Source organism: Gavia stellata, unplaced genomic scaffold, assembly GCF_030936135.1.
Source record: "Gavia stellata isolate bGavSte3 unplaced genomic scaffold, bGavSte3.hap2 HAP2_SCAFFOLD_311, whole genome shotgun sequence".
Taxonomy (NCBI): domain Eukaryota; kingdom Metazoa; phylum Chordata; class Aves; order Gaviiformes; family Gaviidae; genus Gavia; species Gavia stellata.
Genome location: NW_026776560.1, coordinates 34,311 through 55,243, shown reverse-complemented (window position 1 = coordinate 55,243; position 20,933 = coordinate 34,311). Strand labels below are relative to the sequence as shown.

The 20,933-nt window shown below is 72.7% G+C and overlaps 3 protein-coding genes across 3 annotated transcripts; 1 reads left to right on the top strand and 2 right to left on the bottom strand.

Annotated features, from left to right (window-relative positions):
• Nucleotides 1–2,206: 2,206 nt before the first annotated feature.
• Nucleotides 2,207–8,420, bottom strand: TMEM145 (transmembrane protein 145; the record flags this gene model as incomplete). The annotated part of the gene is given in 16 exon segments (XM_059834686.1): nt 2,207–2,215; nt 2,846–2,963; nt 2,965–3,044; nt 3,122–3,242; nt 3,700–3,872; nt 3,968–4,061; nt 4,311–4,389; nt 5,000–5,080; nt 5,164–5,232; nt 5,304–5,375; nt 5,670–5,754; nt 5,823–5,924; nt 5,992–6,078; nt 7,196–7,273; nt 7,345–7,419; nt 8,328–8,420. Coding segments are annotated over 16 exon segments (1,416 nt in total), but the record flags the coding sequence as incomplete, so codon positions are not given.
• Nucleotides 8,421–9,007: 587 nt separating this feature from the next.
• On the top strand, nt 9,008–12,538 carry LOC132321103 (toll-like receptor 13). Its single transcript, XM_059834684.1, has 2 exons — nt 9,008–9,080; nt 9,732–12,538. The coding sequence occupies exons 1-2, from the start codon at nt 9,008–9,010 to the stop codon at nt 12,536–12,538; spliced, it is 2,880 nt and encodes a 959-aa protein (XP_059690667.1).
• Nucleotides 12,539–18,762: 6,224 nt separating this feature from the next.
• On the bottom strand, nt 18,763–20,127 carry CD79A (CD79a molecule). Its single transcript, XM_059834683.1, has 5 exons — nt 20,100–20,127; nt 19,325–19,765; nt 19,126–19,244; nt 18,964–19,032; nt 18,763–18,867 (listed from the first exon to the last, which is right to left on the bottom strand). Exons 1-5 carry the CDS (start codon nt 20,125–20,127, stop codon nt 18,763–18,765), a joined length of 762 nt encoding a protein of 253 aa, XP_059690666.1.
• Nucleotides 20,128–20,933: the final 806 nt, after the last annotated feature.

Genomic DNA, 20,933 nt, shown 5'->3' with positions numbered 1-20,933 from the left:
ACCCCACGAGAACCCCCTGCCCCACAAGAACCCCCCCCCCGGATGCTATAGGGGCCCTCCCCGCCGCTACAGGACGCTGCAGCCCCCCCCAGGTCCCCCCACGGGGCCCCCCAGGCCCGGCGCACCCCACGGGGCCCACGGGCCTCTGCCGGGGGCTGAAGGCGCTGGGAGGGGCCGGAGGGATGCCGGGGGCTCTGCGGGCCCCCCGGGCCCCACAGGGCTCCTACGGGACCCCGAGACGGCCCCACAGACCCCCCACGCCCCTCACCCGCTGCGGCGGCGGCTCCTCAGGGCGGAGGCGGAGTCCGGGCCCGGAGCAGCGAGACGAGGGCGCAGAGCGGCCGCGCCGGAGGGAGGGGCGGGGCCGGAGCGGCGCCGCGGGGCGGGGCTACGTCGGAGCGGCGAGGGGCGGGGCCAGAGCGGCGAGGGGCGGGGCCAGAGCGGCGTCGCGGGGCGGGGCTACGGCGGAGGGGCGAGGGGCGGGGCCAGAGCGGCGTGGGGCGGGGCCAGAGCGGCGTCGCGGGGCGTGGCTATGTCAGAGCGGCGAGGGGCGGGGCCAGAGCGGCGTGGGGCGGGGCCAGAGCGGCGTCGCGGGGCGTGGCTATGTCAGAGCGGCGAGGGGCGGGGCCAGAGCGGCGTCGCGGGGCGGGGCTACGGCGGAGGGGCGAGGGGCGGGGCCAGAGCGGCGTCGCGGAGCGGAGCTACGTCGGAGCGGCGAGGGGCGGGGCCAGAGCGGCGCCGCGGGGCGGGGCTACGTCGGAGCGGCGAGGGGCGGGGCCAGAGCGGCGCCGCGGGGCGGGGCTACGTCGGAGCGGCGAGGGGCGGGGCCAGAGCGGCGTCGCGGGGCGTGGCTATGTCAGAGCGGCGAGGGGCGGGGCCAGAGCGGCGTCGCGGGGCGTGGCTATGTCAGAGCGGCGAGGGGCGGGGCTACGGCGGAGGGGCGTGGGGCGGGGCCAGAGCGTCGCGGGGCGGGGCTACGGCGGAGAGGGGAGGGGCGGGGCCAGAGCGGCGCCGCGGGGCGGGGTTACGTCGGAGCGGCGAGGGGCGGGGCCAGAACGGCGTCGCGGGGCGGGGCTACATCGGAGCAGTGTGGGGCGGGGCCAGAGTGGCGTCGCGGGGCGGGGCTACGGCGGAGCGGCGAGGGGCGGGGCCAGAGCGGCGGCAAGGGGCGGGGTTACGGCGGAGCGGCGAGGGGCGGGGCCAGAGCGGCGTGGGGCGGGGCCAGAGCGGCGCCGCGGGGCGGGGCTACGGCGGAGCAGCGAGACGAGCGGCCAGAGCGTCCCGGCCCAGCGCGGCCCCCGTCCGCCCCCGCCCGTCCCCGTCGCTCCGCAGCTCGTGGGAACACGAGAAATCGCTTTATTTTGGCAAAATCCTTCTCTCCAGAAACGGGGGGGGGGGGGGGGGCGGGGCGCTGCGCCCGGGGACGAGGGCCCGACCCGGGGGGGGGCACAGGGACGGAGCCCGGGGGCTCTTCGGGTCGCCCTGGGGCAGGACTCGGGGTGCCAAGGGGGCAATACTTGGGGTCCCTGTGGGGCAGGATTTGGGGTCCCTGTGGGGCAATACTTGGGGTCCCTGTGGGGCAGGATTTGGGGTCCCTGTGGGGCAATACTTGGGGTCCCTGTGGGGCAGGATTTGGGGTCCCTGTGGGGCAATACTTGGGGTCCCTGTGGGGCAGGATTTGGGGTCCCTGTGGGGCAATACTTGGGGTCCCTGTGGGGCAGGATTTGGGGTCCCTGTGGGGCAATACTTGGGGTCCCTGTGGGGCAGGATTTGGGGTCCCTGTGGGGCAATACTTGGGGTCCCTGTGGGGCAGGATTTGGGGTCCCTGTGGGGCAATACTTGGGGTCCCCGTGGGGCAGGATTTGGGGTCCCCGTGGGGCAGAAATTGGGGACACAATGGAAAAAGATTTGGGGTCCCAATGGGGCAGGAGTCGGGGTCCCTGTGGGGCAGGATTTGGGGTCCCTGTGGGGCAATACTTGGGGTCCCTGTGGGGCAGGATTTGGGGTCCCTGTGGGGCAATACTTGGGGTCCCTGTGGGGCAGGATTTGGGGTCCCTGTGGGGCAATACTTGGGGTCCCCCTGGGGCAGGATTCGGGGTCCCTGTGGGGCAGGATTTGGGGGCCCCACGGGAAAACATTTGGGGTCCCACGGGGTGATACTTGGGGTGCCTGTGGGGCAGGATTTGGGGTCCCAATGGGGCAGGATTCAGGGTCCCTGTGGGGCAGAATTCGGGGTCCCCGTGGGGGCAGGACTGGGGGTGCCTGTGGGGCAGGACGGGCCCCCCCCCCGGTGTGGGGGGGCTACAAGTGCCGCCCCCCGCCCGTGTGCATGCTGAAGTACTCGGTGTAGCCGTTGGCGGGGGGGGGGTGGGGGCGCCTGGAGCTGGGAGGGGGGGCCCTGGCCCTCGCCCCCCACCCCGGCACCCTTTGGGGGGGCGCGGGGGCCCCCCAGATCCCCTGTGGTCACCACGCGCCCGGGGGGGGGGGCCCCGCTCTGCCGCCGCCGTCTCCTCCACCTGCTTCCGCGCCTGCTGGGGGGCACAGAGACGCTTTTGGGGGGGCTGGTTTGGGGGGTCCCCTCCAAATGCTGGGCCCTGGATGGTTTTGGGGGGTCCTCTCCCATCCCTGGACTGTTTTGGGGGGTCCCCTCCAAATGCTGGGACCTGGATGGTTTTGGGGGGTCCCCTCCCATCCCTGGACTGTTTGGGGGGGGTCCCCTCCAAATGCTGGGACCTGGATGGTTTGGGGGGGTCCACCCTCCCATTTCTGGGACCCAGATGGTTTGGGGGGGCCCCCCTCCTGCCCCCCAGGACCCATCTGGCGTCAGGGGGGGTCCCCGACTCACGCTGGGGGACCCGCTGGGGCCGGGGGGGGGGATGGAGAAGAGCTCGGTGAAGTTGGGGACGGAGTCGCTGATGAAGGTGACGTTGCCGTAGCCGTGCCGGGGGGGGAACTTGGCGGCCCCCCCCCTCCGCCGAACCGATCTGGGAGGTCCGCACGTGGTAGGGGAAGTTCTTGTTGGCGGCCGAGGGTCGCGTCATCACCTGGGGGGGCACACGGAGGCGGTGAGGGGGGTCCCCCGTGATGCCCCCCCCCGCCGCGGGGCCCCCCCGGGGCTCACCAGGAAGACGGCGTGGGCGTAGAGGTGGATCCCCAGTTGGATCCCGTTGACGATCTTCTCCCGCGCCCACTTGGGGATCCCGAAGTTGGCGATGAGCGCCGTCACCGGCACCGCGAAGAACCTGGGGGGGCACCGGGAGGGGCCCTCGTGCGAGACCCGTGCGAGAGAGACCCGGGTCCGTGCACGCGCGTCCTGGCGTGCGAGTGCTGGGCTCAACCTGCCCCTGAAAACCCACCCAGGGGGGCGAGCCCCACGCAAACCTCGTCCCCATGCACCCCGTCCCTTCGCACACCCCTCCAGCCGTGCGAGCCTTGTGCGAACCTCATCCCCGTGCAAACCCCATCCCCGTGCAAACCCCATCCCCGTGTGCACCCCGTCCCTTCGCACACCCCTCCAGCCGTGCGAGCCCCGTGCAAACCTTGTCCCCGTGTGCACCCCATCCCCAAGCGCACCTCATCCCTTCGCACACCCCTCCTGTTGCATGAGCCCTCTGCAAACCTCGTCCCCGTGCAAACCCCGTCCCTTCGCACACCCGTGCCGCCTCGCCACCCCGCACCTCGTGCGAGGCGTGCGCTCACCAGAGGGTGTAGGCGGCGAAGAAGGGCAGGTAGAAGGGCTGCTTCTCGGGGACCTGCTTGAGCGTGACCAGGACGGCGTAGCAGAACCAGAGGTAGGCGAGGAACTGCAGCCCGATCAGCCCGTAGCCGGCCGGCGACTCGTAGGTGTACAGCACCTGCGCGGGGTCGAAAAACTGCCCCCCCCCCCCCCGAATACCCCCCCCGGGGTCAGGGGGGCCAGAGGGGCGCCCAGAGGGGCGGGGGGAGAGCCGGGGCGGGTGTCTCTCACCTCGGCCTCGTAGGTGAGGAGGACGACGTGGGTGATGCTGTAGAGCGTCATGTAGACCGAGAGCCGGACCGAGCCCGCATGGCTGATGCGGCCCCTGGGGGGGCACCAGCGGTGGGGGGGGGCAGCCCCATAGCGGCCCCATGGTGGCCCCACAGCCTCGGCAGGCTCTGCCCCAGCGGCTTGGGGCTGCCCCTGTGTCCCCAAAGCCACCCCACGGCTGTCCCCGTGCCCCTGCAGCCACCCCACAGCTGTCCCCTGTGCCCCACAGCTGTCCCCTGTGCCCCATGGCTGTCCCCTGTGCCCCGCAGCCACCCCACATCTGCCCACCGGCCGCCCCCGGTACCTGGTGACGGTGAAGCCCTTGCCCAGGAGGATGAGCATGAGGAGGAAGATGAGGAAGCTGACGGAGAAGAGCAGCTTGGCTGGGGGAGAGGAGAGAGCTCGCACCAGCGCGTGCTGCAGCACTCGTACGACGCAGCACCGTGCCAGGGGCCGTGCGGGTACGCCTGTGCACGAGGGCTGTGCGCAAGGGGCCGTGCGCTCCCCGTGCGTCGCACACCCGTGCACGAGGGGCCACGTGCTCTCCGGGCGTCACACACCTGTGCACGAGGGGCCGTGCACCCCCTGCGCATCGCACACCCGTGCACGAGGTGCTGTGTGCTCCCCGCGCATTGCACACCCGTGCACGAGGGGCCATGTGCTCCCCACGCGTCGCACACCCGTGCACGAGGTGCTGTGTGCTCCCCGCGCGTTGCACACCCGTGCACGAGGGGCCATGTGCTCCCCACGCGTCGCACACCCGTGCACGAGGTGCTGTGTGCTCCCCGCGCGTTGCACACCCGTGCACGAGGGGCCATGTGCTCCCCACGCGTCGCACACCTGTGCACGAGGTGCTGTGTGCTCCCCGCGCGTTGCACACCCGTGCACGAGGTGCTGTGTGCTCCCCGCGCGTTGCACACCCATGCACGAGGGGCCATGTGCTCCCCACGCGTCGTGCACCCGTGCACGAGGGGCCGTGCACGCGTCACCCACCCAGGATCTTGAGGCTGCCGCTGCCGACCCCGTCGCAGGCGTACTGGCCCCAGTAGACGCAGCAGAAGAGCAGGCTGAGGACTGGGGGGGCGCCGAGGGGGGAGAGGTGAGTGCGGGGACCCCCGGCCCCCCCGACCTTCCCCCCCGCCTCGGCCCCCCCTCACCCTCCACGCCGGCGGCCGCCATGAACATCTTGTAGGTGGTGTGGAGCAGCTGCCGGCCCTTCAGCAGGTCTGGGGGGGGCCGGGGGGGCATCAGCGCTGTGACCCCCCCCGGCACGGCCCCCCCGGCCCCCCCCACTCACAGCCGAAGTAGCAGGAGACGAGGAAGATGAGGATGAAGATGAGGAGGAAGGTGATGTCCGTCTCCAGGATGCCTGGGGGGGGCGGCAGGGGGGTGTGATTTACCCTCTGCGCGTTCCCCATGAGCCCCCCAATACCGACCAGGGCACCCCACAGATACCCCCCCGTCACCCCCTGCACTGCAGCCCCCCTATTCCCACCCCCCTGCACTGCAGCCCCCCCATTTGCACCCCTGCATTGCAGCCCCCCACATCCCCCCCTGCATTGCAGCCCCCCCATATCCCCCCTATTACCCCCCCCATGTTGCAGCCCCCCCCGCAGCCCCCTGCATTGCACACCCCCTCACCCCCCCCCGGCTGAGGCCGCACCGAACTCATCAGCGGAGAAGTGCCGTGTCCAGAAGGATTTCCCGTTGGTCAGCACCATCTCGTACTCCAGCTCCAGCCCGTCGCCCTGGGGGGGTCCGGGGGTCAGGGGGGGCCTGGGCGCGGTGGCGGGGAGGGCTCCGGGGGGGTACTCACCCCGCATTTGCTGAGGGCCACGTACCACCAGCGTTCGCGGACGGAGCGGAAGCTGCGGCCGCTGGCGCAGCTCAGGTACCGCACCGAGTCCTCCAGCAGCACCTGGGGGGGAGAGCGTCAGCCCGGGACCCCCCCGGGATCCCCCCGGGACCCCCCGGGACCCCCGTACCTGGCAGCCCGACCAGGCGTACTGCGTGGTGAGGTTGATGACCTGGTTGTTCTCGGGGCGGATCACCGACTCCTTGGCCAGGCAGTCCTGGGGGGGCACGGCGTGGGCACGGACCCCCCGCCCCGGCACCCCTGGGACCCTCCCGGGCCCCGGGGGACCCCCCAGGACTGCACCCCAATGGAGCCAGAGCCCCCAGACCCCATCACACTCCCCCCAGACCCCGATAAAACCCCAGACCCCGACGCACCCCAACCCCTGCACACCCCCTCTACTCCCCCAGACCCCAATACCCCCTCAGGCCCCTGTATAACCCCCCCAGACCCAAATATACCCCCAGACCCCAGTGCCTGCAGACCCCTTATACCCCCCCAGACCCCAATAAAACCCCAGACCCCGACGCACCCCAACCCCTGCACACCCCCTCTACTCCCCCAGACCCCAATACCCCCTCAGGCCCCTGTATAACCCCCCCAGACCCAAATATACCCCCAGACCCCAGTGCCTGCAGACCCCTTATACCCCCCAGACCCCAATAAAACCCCAGACCCCGACGCACCCCAACCCCTGCACACCCCCTCTACTCCCCCAGACCCCCCCCAGACCCCAATAAAACCCCAGACCCCGACGCACCCCAACCCCTGCACACCCCCTCTACTCCCCCAGACCCCAATACCCCCTCAGGCCCCTGTATAACCCCCCCAGACCCAAATATACCCCCAGACCCCAGTGCCTGCAGACCCCTTATACCCCCCAGACCCCGACGCACCCCAATCCCTGCACACCCCCTCTACTCCCCCAGACCCCAATACCCCCTCAGGCCCCTGTACAACCCCCCCAGACCAAAATACACCCCCAGACCCCAGTGCCTGCAGACCCCTTATACCCCCCCAGACCCCAATAAAACCCCAGACCCCGACGCACCCCAACCCCTGCACACCCCCTCTACTCCCCCAGACCCCAATACCCCCTCAGGCCCCTGTACAACCCCCCCAGACCAAAATACACCCCCAGACCCCAGTGCCTGCAGACCCCTTATACCCCCCAGACCCTGACGCACCCCAACCCCTGCACACCCCCTCTACTCCCCCAGACCCCAATAACCCCCCCCAACCCAGATAACCCCCCGGACTCTGGTGACCCCAATCCCTGCATAGCCCCTACACCCCCCCAGGCCCCCATGTCCCCCCCCAGACCCCCCTCCCACCTTGTTGCCCCTCTTGTAGACGGCCGGCCATTGGGAGGGGTCGTCGAAGTAGAGCAGGATGTTCTCGCAGCACTTGGCCTGGGGGGGCCGGGGGGGTCAGCGGCGCGGGGGGGCCCCGGCGTCCAGGCGGGCACCAGCCCCCCACTCACCTCGGGGTATCGGAAGTGGAAATCGAGGCGCCCGTAGTCGGAGAGGAAGCAGAAGCGGGTCAGGAACACCCAGTCCTGGGGGGCAGCGGGGGGGTCAGGGGGGGCCCCGGCATCCGGGACCCCCGGCCCTGCTCCCCCCCCCGCCCCACCGCTGCTGCCTGGGGACCCAGGCCTCCGGGAGCCACCTCTGCCCCCCAGGGCCCCCCCAGGGCCCCCCGCTGCACCCCAGGGCCCCCCCGGGACCCCCTCACCGTCACCCCCCCGGGGTCCCGCGTGTCCCGGTGACCGGGCGGCCACGGTGACACCGTCCTGGCAGGGCCCGGGGCCCCCCCGGGGGAGGGGGGGGGGCACGGGGGTTTCGGGGGGGGCACCCTCATCCCCAGGACCCCCTGCATCCCCGCCGTTGTCACGGCAACGGCCCTGCTCTGCGTTTCCACGGCAACGCCCGAGCGGGCCCGGGTGGGAGCTGGGGGGGGGTCCCCGACCCCTATGGACCCCCAGAGCCCCCCCCCGCCCCGCAGCCCCCCGGGACCCACCCAGACCCCGCATCGCCGCCCGCATCCTGCCAGGAGCGCCCCCAAGAGAAAGGGGGGGCGGGTGCAAATGGGGGGGGGCGGTGCAAAATGGGGGGGTGTCTCGGTGCAAAGGGGGTCTCAGTGCAAACCGGGGGAGGGGGTCCCGGTGCAAATCGGGGAGGGGTCCCGGTGCAAATGAGGCCCCGATGCAAACAGGGGAGGGGGGGTCCCGGTACAAAAAGGGGGGGTCCCGGTGCAAACCCGGGAGGGGGGTCGCCATGCAAAAGGGGGGGGCAGTGCAAAACGGGGAGGGGGGGGTCCCGGTGCAGAAGAGAGTCCCGGTGCAAAAGCCGGGGGGGGGGGGGGGGGTGTCCCGGTGCAAAAGGGGGTCCCGGCGCAAAAGGGGGGGGGGGGGTCCCGGTGCCAAAGGGGGGGGTCCCGGAGCATCCCGGGGGGGTCCCCGCTCACCTCCTTGGTGCTGATGCGGCCCCGCACGTACTTGGCGCCGCCGCCCGCGGGCAGCAGCAGCAGCAGCAGCGGCAGCAGCAGCGGCAGCAGCGCCGGGGCCCCCCGGGCCCCCCCCCCGGGCCGCGCCCCCCCCGCGCCCCCCCGCCGCCGCCGCCGCCGCAGCCCCATCGCCCCCGGCCCGTGCGCGCTCCCGGGCGCGGCCCCGGCACAGGCCCCGCCCCCGGCCCGGGCCCCGCCCCCGGCACGGCCCCCAGTAAGGGCCACGCCCCCGTAAGGGCCTGCCCCCGGGCACAGGCCCCGCCCCCCGGGCACAGGCCCCGCCCCCGGGCACAGGCCCCGCCCCCCGGTACCGGCGGCGGTCCGGGCAGGGAGGGAGGGCAGCGCCCTCCTCCCAGTGCAACCAGTACAACCCAGTGCAACCCAGTACAACCCAGTGCAACCCAGCGCAACTCAGCGCAACCCAATACAACCCAGTGCAACCAGTACAACCCAGCACAACCCAGCGCAACTCAGCGCAACCCAATACAACCCAGTGCAACCCAGTGCAACCAGTACAACCCAATACAACCCAGTACAACCCAGCGCAACCCAATACAACCCAGTGCAACCCAGTGCAACCCAGTGCAACCCAGTGCAACCCAGCGCAACCCAGCGCAACCCAGGATGAGGCACGCAGCCCCATGCAACACAGTGCCTTCTCCCAGTACAGCCCCGCCGTGTGTGCCCCAGAGCTCTCCCTCCCAGTACGGCCCAGTATAACCCAGCGCCTCGCCCCAGCCCACCCGCTCAGCCCAGTGCAAGGCCCCAGCCCCATCCCAGTACGAACCCCCGCGTCATCCCCCCACCACTGCCCCCCCGGCGGAACCGAAACCCGGGGGAAATTCAGCGGGGGGGAAGGGGAAGCGAGAGTGGCACATGGCGGCGTAGGGGGGGGCATGGGGGGGGCACAAGGATGGGGGGCGCAGGGACACCCCCCTCCCCAGGGGGTCTGCGGGCCCCCCGTGCGGCAGGGAGGTGACCCAGATGTGTGCCCTCGTCCCCCCCCCGGGACCCCCGTGCCCGGCCTGGGAGGGGCCACCCCCTGCCCACGTCACGGGGGGGGCAGCAGTGGCGGCGTGAAGCGATACCCCACGCTTCCCTTTCCTGCCCCAAAAAGGCGAAAACGCCCGAAAAGGAGGGGAGCCGGCACGGGGACGGCACGGTAGGACCCCAAAGAGGGGAGGGGAGGGTCCCCAACCCCCCCCGCCCGCACCCCAGCATCCCCGTCCCCATCGCCCCCCTCCTCTCCAGGGGGACCCAGGCGTCCCGGCCGCCCCCAGGCGCGGGGCAGGATGCGTCCCCTCGCCCCGCCGCCGTCGCTGCCGCCGCTGCTGCTGCTGCTGGCGGTGGTGCCGGGGGGCTCAGCCTACGGCTTCCGCAACTGCATCCAGTCACCCTGGGACCCCGGGCTCTTCCGCTGCGTCCAGCGGTTCCTGGAGTCGGTGGCCGGCGCGGTGGACGACCTGCCGCCGGCCGCCACCGCCCTCAACCTCTCCCACAACATCCTCCACCACCTGCCGCCCGCCGCCTTCGCCCGCCTGCCCCTCCTGCAGACCCTCGACCTGGCCTACAACCGCCTGGCCGGCATCGCCCCGGGGGCCTTCGCCGGGCTGGGGGCGCTGGCCGCCCTCGACCTGTCCCACAACCGCCTGGCCGGGCTGGCCGAGGGCGCCTTCGCCGGGCTGGGCAACCTCTCCTCGCTGCGGCTGGACCGCAACCCGCTGGCCAGCCTGGCCCCCGGCGCCCTCCTGCCGCTGGCCAGCCTGCGCTGCCTGTCCCTGCGGGGCGGCCGCCTGCCCGCCCTGGGGCCGGTGGTGCTGGCCGTGCGGCGCCTGCCGCAGCTGCGGCTGCTGGACCTCTGCGGCAACAACCTCTCGGCGCTGGGGCCGGGGCCGCCACTGCCGCCCTCGCTGCTCACCCTGCGCCTCTGCAACAACTCGCTGGCGGGGCTGGCCGGCGGGACCCCCGGGCTGCTGCCCGCCCTGCGGGCGCTCGACCTCTCCTTCAACAACATCTCGCAGGCGGCGCCCTTCGCCGGGCTCTGCCTGCGCAACCTCAGCCGGCTGCGGCTGGCCGGCAACCCCCTGGACGTCTTCCGGCTGCTGGAGGTCTCGGACGTGCGGCCGCGCAGCCTGGACTTCTCAGGGCTGCGGCTGGGGCCTGGCGGGGTGGACAAGGTATGCCAGCGCCTGGCGGGCCCCCGGCTGCGGCGCCTGCAGCTGCGCCGCAACGGCATCGGGGTGCTGCCGGACGGGGCGCTGGCCGCCTGCCCGCCCGTCGGCACGCTGGACCTCTCCGGCAACCGGCTGCGGTGGCTGGGCTGCGTGGGGCGGCTGCTGGGGCCGGGGCAGCAGCGGGAGCTGGGGGAGCTGGTGGTGGAGCACAACCTGCTGCGGCGGCTGCGCTCCTGCCGGGCGGCCCCGGCCCTGCACCAGCTGCACAACGTCTCGCTCCGCTTCAACCGCATCCTGGTGGTGGGGCCGTGGGCCTTCGCCGACGCGCCCCACCTGCGGATGCTGCGCCTCGACGTCAACGGCCTGGCGCAGCTGGACCGGCAGGCGCTGCAGGGGCTGCGGGAGCTGCAGGAGCTGCGGCTGGACAACAACCTGCTGACCGACCTCTACTCCGGCTCCTTCGCCGACCTGGGCCGGCTGCGCACCCTCAACCTGCGCAACAACCGCGTCTCCGTCCTCTTCCCCGGCGCCTTCGCCGGGCTGGCCCGGCTGGAGACGCTGGACCTGGGGGGCAACAACCTGCGGCACCTGGCAGCCGCCGCGCTGCAGGGGCTGGGGGCGCTGCGCCGCCTCTACCTGGACCGCAACCGGCTGCAGGAGGTGAGCGCCGAGACCTTCCGCCCGGTGCAGGCCTCCCTGGGCGTGCTGGACCTGCGCGCCAACGCCCTGCGGTACATCAGCCAGCGCCCGCGCCAGCCCTTCCGGCACCTCCAGCGCCTCTACGACCTGAAGCTGCAGGCGCAGCAGCCCTACGGCCTGAGGATCATCCCCCACCGCTTCTTCCAGGGCCTGACCGCCCTCCGCTCCCTCTTCCTGGCGCAGAACTGGCTGCTGGCCATCCCCGCCGACGCCTTCGACGACCTGGCCCAGCTGCGCTACCTGACGCTGGCCGACAGCAGCGGCGGGATGGGCGACCTGCCCGCCGGCGTCTTCAAGAACCTGAGCCGCCTGCGCAGCCTGGACCTGGAGAACGCGGGGCTGCGCAGCCTGGGCCCCGAGGTCTTCGGCAACCTCAGCCAGCTGGAGCGGCTGCGGCTGGCCAAGAACGAGCTGCGCACCCTCGACCAGAACCTGGACGGCCGGCTGCCCGCCCTGCGCTACCTGGACCTGCGCAAGTGCCCGCTGAGCTGCGCCTGCGCCAACGCCTGGCTGCCGGGCTGGCTGGGCCGCACCCGGGTGCAGGTGGTCTACCTCTACAACTACAGCTGCGGTGGTGGCGGCGGTGGCGGGCCCCCCGCCTACCTGCACAGCTTCGACACCCGCGTCTGCTTCCTGGACGTGGGGCTCTACCTCTTCGCCGGCACCGCCCCGGCGGTGCTGCTGCTGCTGGCGCTGCCGCTGCTGTACCACCGTGCCTACTGGCGCCTCCGGTACCACTTCTACCTGCTGCGCGCCTGGGTCAACGGGCGCTGGCGGCGGGAGGAGCGGCGCTACACCTACGACAGCTTCGTCTCCTACAACTCGGCCGACGAGGGCTGGGTGTTGGGGGAGCTGGTCCCCGAGCTGGAGCGGGGCTCCCTGCGCCTCTGCCTGCACCACCGCGACTTCAGCCCGGGCAAGGCCATCATCGACAACATCGTCGACGCCATCTACAACAGCCGCAAGACGGTCTGCGTGGTCAGCCGCAGCTACCTGCGCAGCGAGTGGTGCTCCCTGGAGATCCAGCTGGCCAGCTACCGCCTCTTCGACGAGCTCAAGGACGTCCTGGTCCTCGTCTTCCTGGAGGCCATCCCCGACGCCGAGCTCTCCGCCTACCACCGCATGCGCCGGGTGCTGCTCAAGCGCACCTACCTGCGCTGGCCCCCCGAGCCCCAGGCCCGGCAGCTCTTCTGGGCCAAGCTGAAGCGCGCCCTCCGGAGCGGCTACGCCGAAGGCGAGGAGGAGGAGGAGAAGGAGGAGGGGGAGGAAGGCTGTGGGGAGGGCAGCAAGCTGCCCTAGGGCGGCCCCCCTGCTCCGGTGTGACAGGGACCCCCTGCTCCCGACCCCCCGGTGACGCCCCGCCGCGCTTCCAGGCGTCCCAGCCGACGAAGCCGGGGCCGGCCGCGAGCAGAGGCGCTGGGAAGGGGAAATGGCTTTCTGCCGGGCGCCCCAAAACCGACGGTTCCCCTTCGAGCACCAGGAAACGGCCCGGGAAGGGCTCTTCTCACCCCAAACCGCTGGCCACGCTTCCCGTCCCGGGCCCCGACCCTGCGGCTCATCTTGCCGTGGGGCCGAGGTGGCATCGGCGGGGGGGGCTGGGGGTGCCTGGAGGGAACAGCGGTGACGCCATGGTCAGGAAAAACACTCCTTTATTGAGCCGCGGGGTGCCCCAGGAAGGGGGGTGCCCGCCCTCACCCCAAGAAAGCGAGGGCCCCCCCGCCTCAGTACAGCCCCGCGCAGGGGCAGCCCCAGGCCTCGGGGCTGGGCAGGGGGGAGCCGTCCCGCTCCAGCGCCTCCGAGGGGGGGAAGTAGGAGAGGGGCAGGTGCCGGAGCACCCGCAGCCAGCCCGGCTCCCCCAGGCCCCGCCGGCACCCCGGCTCCGGCACGTCCCACCAGTCCTCCCAGTCACACCGCCGGCGGCTTTCGGGGGGGGCTTCGCGCTCCAGCGACGGCTGCCAACAGCAGGTGCCGGGGCTCGGGGGCGACAATGGCCGCCTGAGGTGGTGGGAGCTGTGCCGGAGCGGGCCGTGCCGGAGCGGGTCACGCCGGCGTGGGTCGTGCCGGAGCGGGCGGTGGCGGCAGCGTGGCACTCGGTGCTCGGCGTACGGCCAGCCCGGCGTGAAGCCCGGTCGGCACGAAGCCTCTGGACTCCAGGCGTCGGGGGTCTGGGGGTCCGGGCTGGCCCCACGGCACAGCTCCGGGCACCGGGGAGCAAACAACGCTGCAAGGGAGCGGCGGGGCGGGTGGCGATGCCGCGGCGCGACAGGGCTGAAAGCCGGCGGGGCGATGGGCGGCCGGTGGCTCCAGCTGCAGCCCTCGCCGGCGTCCTCCCCGAAAGCCGGCGGGGTGGGCTGTGGGGCGGCGCGGGGCCGCGCGAAGGAGGGACCCCCGCAGGTGCAGCCGGGGGTGAGGTGGGGGGGGGGGGAGCTGGGCAGAAGCCCCCTGCGCCGGCGGGGATCCCCCCAGGACGGCGTCCTCTCTCCCCGGGGCTGGAACAGCGGGACCCGGCTGTCGGGGTGCGGGTCGTCCTCCTCGCCCGAGGTCCAGGAGAAGGGGGTCTGCGGGGAGGGGGCGGGTCAATAAACCCCCCGGGGGTCCCCCAGGGCCGTCACCCCGCTTTCGGACTCACCTCCCTTTTCTTTCCGTCGCCTCCGAAAACGGGGCTGGGGGTGCCTGGCCCGGCGGGGTAGGTCGGGGTCTGCTGGGGAAGAGCGTGGGGTTGCAGCTGGTGAAGGAGTGGGAGGATGTCCCCGTTTTGGGGAGGAAAGGTGGGTTTCGGGGCACTCACCCTGTTCCCGATGGCTTGCAGGGGGCCGGGGGTGCTGCTGTAGGGGGGCGTCAGGTCCCAGCTCCGTTTCTGCTCCCCAAAATCACGCCGCTCTGCGCTCCCGCCCAGCTCTGGCTCAGGTGTCCGGGGGCTCCAGTGAGCTGCAAGGGGTGACATGGCTGAGATTTGGGGGGCAACCACCGCCCCACATCCCCCAGGGGCTGCCGTACCTGGGGGCGCAGCGTCCACCCCCCGATTCCGGTGGGCCAGGAGGAGGGAGAGGTCGGGCAGGGCCCGGTGCCGGTGGAGCAGGGCGGCCAGGATTTCCTGGCGCCGCTCGTCCGCCAGATCGCGCCCCGGAAAAGCGCGGGTGCCCCCCAGGAGGGCGCGGAGCCGGCTGGCCAGCTCCCGCAGGGTCGGCTCCGCAGGCTCCCCCTTCTCCCCCTCGTTTTGGGGTGCCTCGGGGTGGCTCGGCGGCAGCCGCTCCGTGGGGTGGGGGTCTCCCTCGGGCACCGGGGAGGGGCCCCCCGGGAGGGGGGTTTCGCAGGGGGGGGCCACGTCCTGCCCGGGGTGGGGGCTCAGCAGCCGCTCGACGTCAACCGACTTCACCTCCCGGTTGAACATGCCCCGGTGCTGGCACAGGCGGTTCTGGGTGATGACGACGGTTTTGGGGGCCGGGAGGGGGCTGGCAAGGGGGTGGCCCCCCCACAGGGGTGGCAGCCTGTGGGGCGGGGGTCCGGCCCCCCGCCGCCCCCCGCCAGGGACCTTCCTGCCGAATTTGGCAGCGTCCCGCTCCCGCTTGGTTTTCCGGCGCTTGACGCGGCCGGGGCCAGGGCCGGGGGGATGAGGGGCCCTCCGCGGGCGGGGGTCCCCTGCATCCCTGAAGTCCCCTCTGCCGCTGTGGTGGCTCATGGCACCGGCTGCCAACTGGGAAAACACAAAACAAGGTCTTTTTTTTAGCAAAGGGTGGGCGGAGGGGGGAGAAATGCCCAGCAGGTGCCGAAGGTGGAGGTTTTGGGGCACCCTGTTAATTAGGACGCCCCTCAAGGGCCCCCATTTCCCCCCCAGGACCCCTCCCATATCCCCAGCACCCCCATTTCCCCTTCAGCCCCTCCCAATATCCTCAGGCACCCCTCAAGGGGCCCCCATTTCCCCCCTCAAACCCCACCAGGCCCCCCACTTCCCCCTCAGCCCCCCCTCAATATCCCCAGGGTGCCCCCAAGGGCGCCCATTTCCCCCTCAGGACCCCCCCAAATATCTCCAAGTCCTCCTCAAGGTCTCCCCATCAGATGCCCCAGGACCCCCATTTTCTCTGGGCCCCCCCCAAGGGCCCCTCATTTGCCCCCAGGGACCCCCCAGTATCCCCAGGACCCCCCTTTCCCCCTCACCCCCCCAATATCCCCAGGGCCCCCATTTCCCCTTCAGAACCCCGAGGGACCCCCATTTTCCCCGATGACCCCTCAGACCCCCCCCATATCCCCAGGGCCCCCTCAAAGACCCCCATTTCACCCTCAGACCCCCCCACTCCCCCCCGGTATCCCCAGGGCCCCCTCAAGGGCCCCCATTTCACCCTCAGACCCCCCCACTCCCCCCCCGGTGTCCCCAGGGCCCCCTCAAGGGCCCCCATTTCACCCTCAGACCCCCCCACTCCCCCCGGGTATCCCCAGAGGCCCCTCAAGGGCCCCCATTTCACCCTCAGACCCCCCCACTCCCCCCCGGTATCCCCAGAGGCCCCTCAAGGGCCCCCATTTTGCCCTCAGACCCCCCCACTCCCCCCCCGGTGTCCCCAGGGCCCCCTCAAGGGCCCCCATTTCACCCTCAGACCCCCCCACTCCCCCCCATATCCCCAGGGCCCCCTCAAGGGCCCCCATTTCACCCTCAGACCCCCCCTCTCCCCCCCCATATCCCCAGGGCCCCCTCAAGGGCCCCCATTTCACTCTCAGACCCCCCCACTCCCCCCCCGGTGTCCCCAGGGCCCCCTCAAGGGCCCCCATTTCACTCTCAGACCCCCCCACTCCCCCCCCATATCCCCAGGGCCCCCTCAAGGGCCCCCATTTCACCCTCAGACCCCCCCACTCCCCCCGGGTATCCCCAGAGGCCCCTCAAGGGCCCCCATTTCACCCTCAGACCCCCCCACTCCCCCCCGGTATCCCCAGGGCCCCTCAAGGGCCCCCATTTCACCCTCAGACCCCCCCACTCCCCCCCATATCCCCAGGGCCCCCTCAAGGGCCCCCATTTCACCCTCAGACCCCCCCACTCCCCCCGGGTATCCCCAGAGGCCCCTCAAGGGCCCCCATTTCACCCTCAGACCCCCCCACTCCCCCCCGGTATCCCCAGAGGCCCCTCAAGGGCCCCCATTTTGCCCTCAGACCCCCCCACTCCCCCCCCGGTGTCCCCAGGGCCCCCTCAAGGGCCCCCATTTCACCCTCAGACCCCCCCACTCCCCCCCATATCCCCAGGGCCCCCTCAAGGGCCCCCATTTCACCCTCAGACCCCCCCTCTCCCCCCCCATATCCCCAGGGCCCCCTCAAGGGCCCCCATTTCACTCTCAGACCCCCCCACTCCCCCCCCGGTGTCCCCAGGGCCCCCTCAAGGGCCCCCATTTCACTCTCAGACCCCCCCACTCCCCCCCCATATCCCCAGGGCCCCCTCAAGGGCCCCCATTTCACCCTCAGACCCCCCCACTCCCCCCGGGTATCCCCAGAGGCCCCTCAAGGGCCCCCATTTCACCCTCAGACCCCCCCACTCCCCCCCGGTATCCCCAGGGCCCCTCAAGGGCCCCCATTTCACCCTCAGACCCCCCCACTCCCCCCCATATCCCCAGGGCCCCCTCAAGGGCCCCCATTTCACTCTCAGACCCCCCCACTCCCCCCCCATATCCCCAGGGCCCCTCAAGGGCCCCCATTTCACCCTCAGACCCCCCCACTCCCCCCCGGTATCCCCAGGGCCCCCTCAAGGGCCCCCATTTCACCCTCAGACCCCCCCACTCCCCCCCCGGTGTCCCCAGGGCCCCTCATTCCCCCCAGGACCCCCCGAGACCCCCGTTCCCCCCCAGTGCCCCCCACCCACCTCCGACCGCTGCCAACGGCCCGACAGGCCCCGCCCCTTTCGCCGGTGGGCGGGGCCGGCGCGCGGCGCGTGGCGGGGCCGCTCCTCGCGCCTCGGCCGTTGGCAAGCAGCCGCTCGCGCGCGCGAGCCGCCGGGGGCGTTCGCCTTTCCCGCGCTGCCCGCGGATTGGCCCGCCGCCTCGAGGCGCCAGCCGCTGATTGGCTGGCGGCGCGGCGGCGGGAAGGGCTCGCGCAGCGAGAGAGGCGCTGCAGCCCTGAGGTGAGCGGCGGGCTCGGGCTGAGGGACCCTCGGGGCTGAGGGACCCTCGGGGCTGAGGGGACCGAGAGCCCGCAGAGCCCTGGGGCTGAGGGGACCGAGAGCCCACAGGGACCCTCGGGGCTGAGGGACCCTCGGGGCTGAGGGGACCGAGAGCCCGCAGAGCCCTGGGGCTGAGGGGACCGAGAGCCCACAGGGACCCTCGGGGCTGAGGGGACCGAGAGCCCGCAGAGCCTTGGGGCTGAGGGTACAGAGAGCCCACAGGGACCCTCGGGGCTGAGGGACCCTCGGGGCTGAGGGGACCGAGAGCCCACAGGGACCCTCGGGGCTGAGGGACCCTCGGGGCTGAGGGGACCGAGAGCCCGCAGAGCCCTGGGGCTGAGGGGACCGAGAGCCCACAGGGACCCTCGGGGCTGAGGGAACCGAGAGCCCGCAGAGCCCCGGGGCTGAGGGGACCGAGAGCCCACAGGGACCCTCGGGGCTGAGGGGACCGAGAGCCCGCAGAGCCCTGGGGCTGAGGGTACAGAGAGCCCACAGGGACCCTCGGGGCTGAGGGGACCGAGAGCCCACAGAGCCCTGGGGCTGAGAGGACCGAGAGCCCACAGGGACCCTCGGGGCTGAGGGACCCTCGGGGCTGAGGGGACCGAGAGCCCGCAGAGCCCCAGGGCTGAGGGTACAGAGAGCCCACAGGGACCCTCGGGGCTGAGGGGACGGAGAGCCCACAGGGACCCTCGGGGCTGAGGGGACCGAGAGCCCACAGGGACCCTCGGGGCTGAGAGGACTGAGAGCCCACAGGGACCCTCGGGGCTGAGGGACCCTCGGGGCTGAGGGGACGGAGAGCCCTCAGGGACCCTGGGCTGAGGGGACCATGACCCTGCGGGGACCCAGGGTTGAGGGGACTGTCCCCCAGCACAGCCCCTGCACCGAGAACACCCAGAGAAGCCCCGGTGCTGCAGAGACCCCACTGATGCGCAGCGCAGAGGGGACAGCCGCCCCAGGGAGCCCATGGCACCCGCCCCACGGCCGAGGGGAGGAGAGGAGCTGCAGTGAGAGGGAGATGGCTTTGTGCAGGACAAGGGCGGGGAACGGGGAGACACCCACCTGCCCCCAAGGGACAGTGGGTGGGGAGGACAGCCCGCACCTATGGGCGCCGCTCCCCACCGCCTGGCAGCAGGAGCCCCCCCCGGCTGCCGCCGCCCTGTGCCGCAGGCTGGCAGGAAGCGGAGGCAGCTTCACGCTCGCTGCCTCGCTCCTGCGCTCTGTTTATCCTCCGGACGAATGTTTTATTAATACCGCAGCTCGTTAGCTTTATTGGGGCGGGAGGGCCGTGACGCCCCCGGGGGCGGGGCGTGCCGAGCGAGCCTCGTGCGAACGCAGCCAAGCCTCAAGGGGCGTGGGGGGCGGCGGCGAGGGTCCGCGGGACCCCCGCCCCTCAGGGCTTCTCCAGCTGGGCGTCGAGGCTGCCCACGTCCTGGTAGGTGGGCTGCAGCCCCCGCGAGATGTCCTCGTACATGGAGCACTCGTCCAGGTTCAGCCCCTGGGGAGGGGGACGGGGCAGGGAGGGGGGGTCAGGCCGGCGGGCAGCGGCCCCCTCCCCGGCACCCCCCTGGCAGGTGCAGGGCCCCCAGCTCACCTCGTAGAGGTTCTCCTCCTCGTAGGCGCTCTTCTTCATCTGCAGCAGCCGCTCGTTGGCCCACCGCTTCTGCGGCAGCCGAGTAGGGGCAGAGTTAGGGGGGGCGGGGGCTCCCCCCGCACCCCGCCCCCAGACCCCCCGGCCCCCCGCGCGCCCCCTCACCCTGAAGAGGAGAAAGAGGCTGGGCCCCACGGCGCAGAGCAGCAGCAGGACGCCCTCGGCCGTGATGATCCGGTTCTTGGTGGACTCCTTGATGTTGAGGAAGGGCACGGCCGTGGGGTCTGCCGTGGGGAGGGGGGGCGGGGGTCAGCCCCGGCCCCCCCGCCCCCCCCGCACTCCCCCCGCGCCCCCCGGCACTCACCGCGCACCCGCAGGAAGGTGCCGCAGGACTGCCCGGTGGCCCAGCCGGCCTCCACCCGGCAGTAGTAGAGGCCGCTGTCGTTGTGCGTGAGGTGGAGGAAGGTGAGGGTGGCGCGGCCTTCCTCGAGCCGCAGCAGGCGGTGGTCCTGGACGGCCTCGACCGGGGTGTAGGGGACGCTCCAGTTGCGGTGGGGGCACACCCGGTACCAGGTCACCTGGGCGTCCCCGGGGGCCCGGAAGAGGCACTCCAGGCTCAGGCGGTCCCCCACGGTGGCGGTGCGGGACGTGGGGCCGGCCTCCACCGCCACCGGCCCGGTGCCGGCCGTCATGCTGCCGTTGCTCTGCACGGTCAGGGGGCTGGGGGACAGCCGGGAGGGGGCCGGCGGCGGGGACAGCGTGCAGTCGCCCCGCTGGCACACCGTGGACAGCCCGCAGAGGTACCCTGCGGGCGGCAACGGGGCGTCACCGCGGCCCCCCGCGCCCCCGGCACAGGGCCGAGGGTCCCGCCCGGCCCCGCCCCGACACCCCCAGCCCCGGGCCGGTTTCGCTTCCTCCGCCGGGCGCTGTTGACGGAAGCGCCGGGGCCGGGTTGGGGTGTCTCGGGGGACGCGCTGGCAAATGGGGGGGCCGCGAGGGCTGCTGCCTTTCGGGGCACCGCGCCGACCCCCCGCCAGCTGGCCGCCCTTCGGGGGTCACCGCTGCTGCGGGGCACGCGAGGCGCCAGCACGGTCCCCCCGCTAGAGGTGCGAGGCGGGGGGACCCGCGGGACCCCCCACCCATGCGCCCGTACGCCGAGACCCCCATCCTGCCGCAACCCCGCGCCCCCTCCCCGCCGGCCCCTACCTGGGAGGAGGCAGAGGAGGAGGGAGAGCGGGGCGCCCCGTTTTGGGGGAGCGCCCGCCATGCCGCCGCCACTGCCACCGCCGTCTGCGCCGGGCCCCGCCGCAGGAGATGCGCCCCGGCGCCTCGTGCCCGCCCTCCTGGGGGGCTGCGGCGGGCGGGGCGTGCAGCGGGGCGTCCCCTGTCCCACCCCAACATCACCCCACAGCCCGCCCCAGGGAAAGGGGGTGCATGGGGGCACCCGTGGGACCTGGGGGGGGCGGGCAGGGCTGGGTCTGGGGGCACACGAGTTTGGGGTGCGGGGCTAGGGGGGCTCAGGGCGGCCTGGGGTTTAGGGGTGCAGCTCTCAGGGGCTCTGGGGTTTAGGGGTGCAGGTCTCGGGGGGCTCCAGTGTTTAGGGGTGCAGGTCTCAGGGGCACTGGGGTTTAGGGGTGCAGGTCTCGGGAGGCTCTGGGGGCTCTGTGGTTTAGGGGTGCAGGTCTCGGGGGGCTCCAGTGTTTAGGGGTGCAGCTCTCAGGGGCTCTGCGGTTTAGGGGTGCAGGTCTCGGGGGGGCACTGGGGTTTAGGGGTGCAGGTCTCAGGGGCACAGGGGGCTCTGGGATTCAGGGGTGCAGCTCTCAGGGGCTCCAGTGTTTAGGGGTGCAGGTCTCAGGGGCACTGGGGTTTAGGGGTGCAGCTCTCAGGGGCACAGGGGGCTCCGGGGTTTAGGGGTGCAGGTCTCGGGGGACTCCAGGGTTTAGGGGTGCAGGTCTCAGGGGCACTGGGGTTTG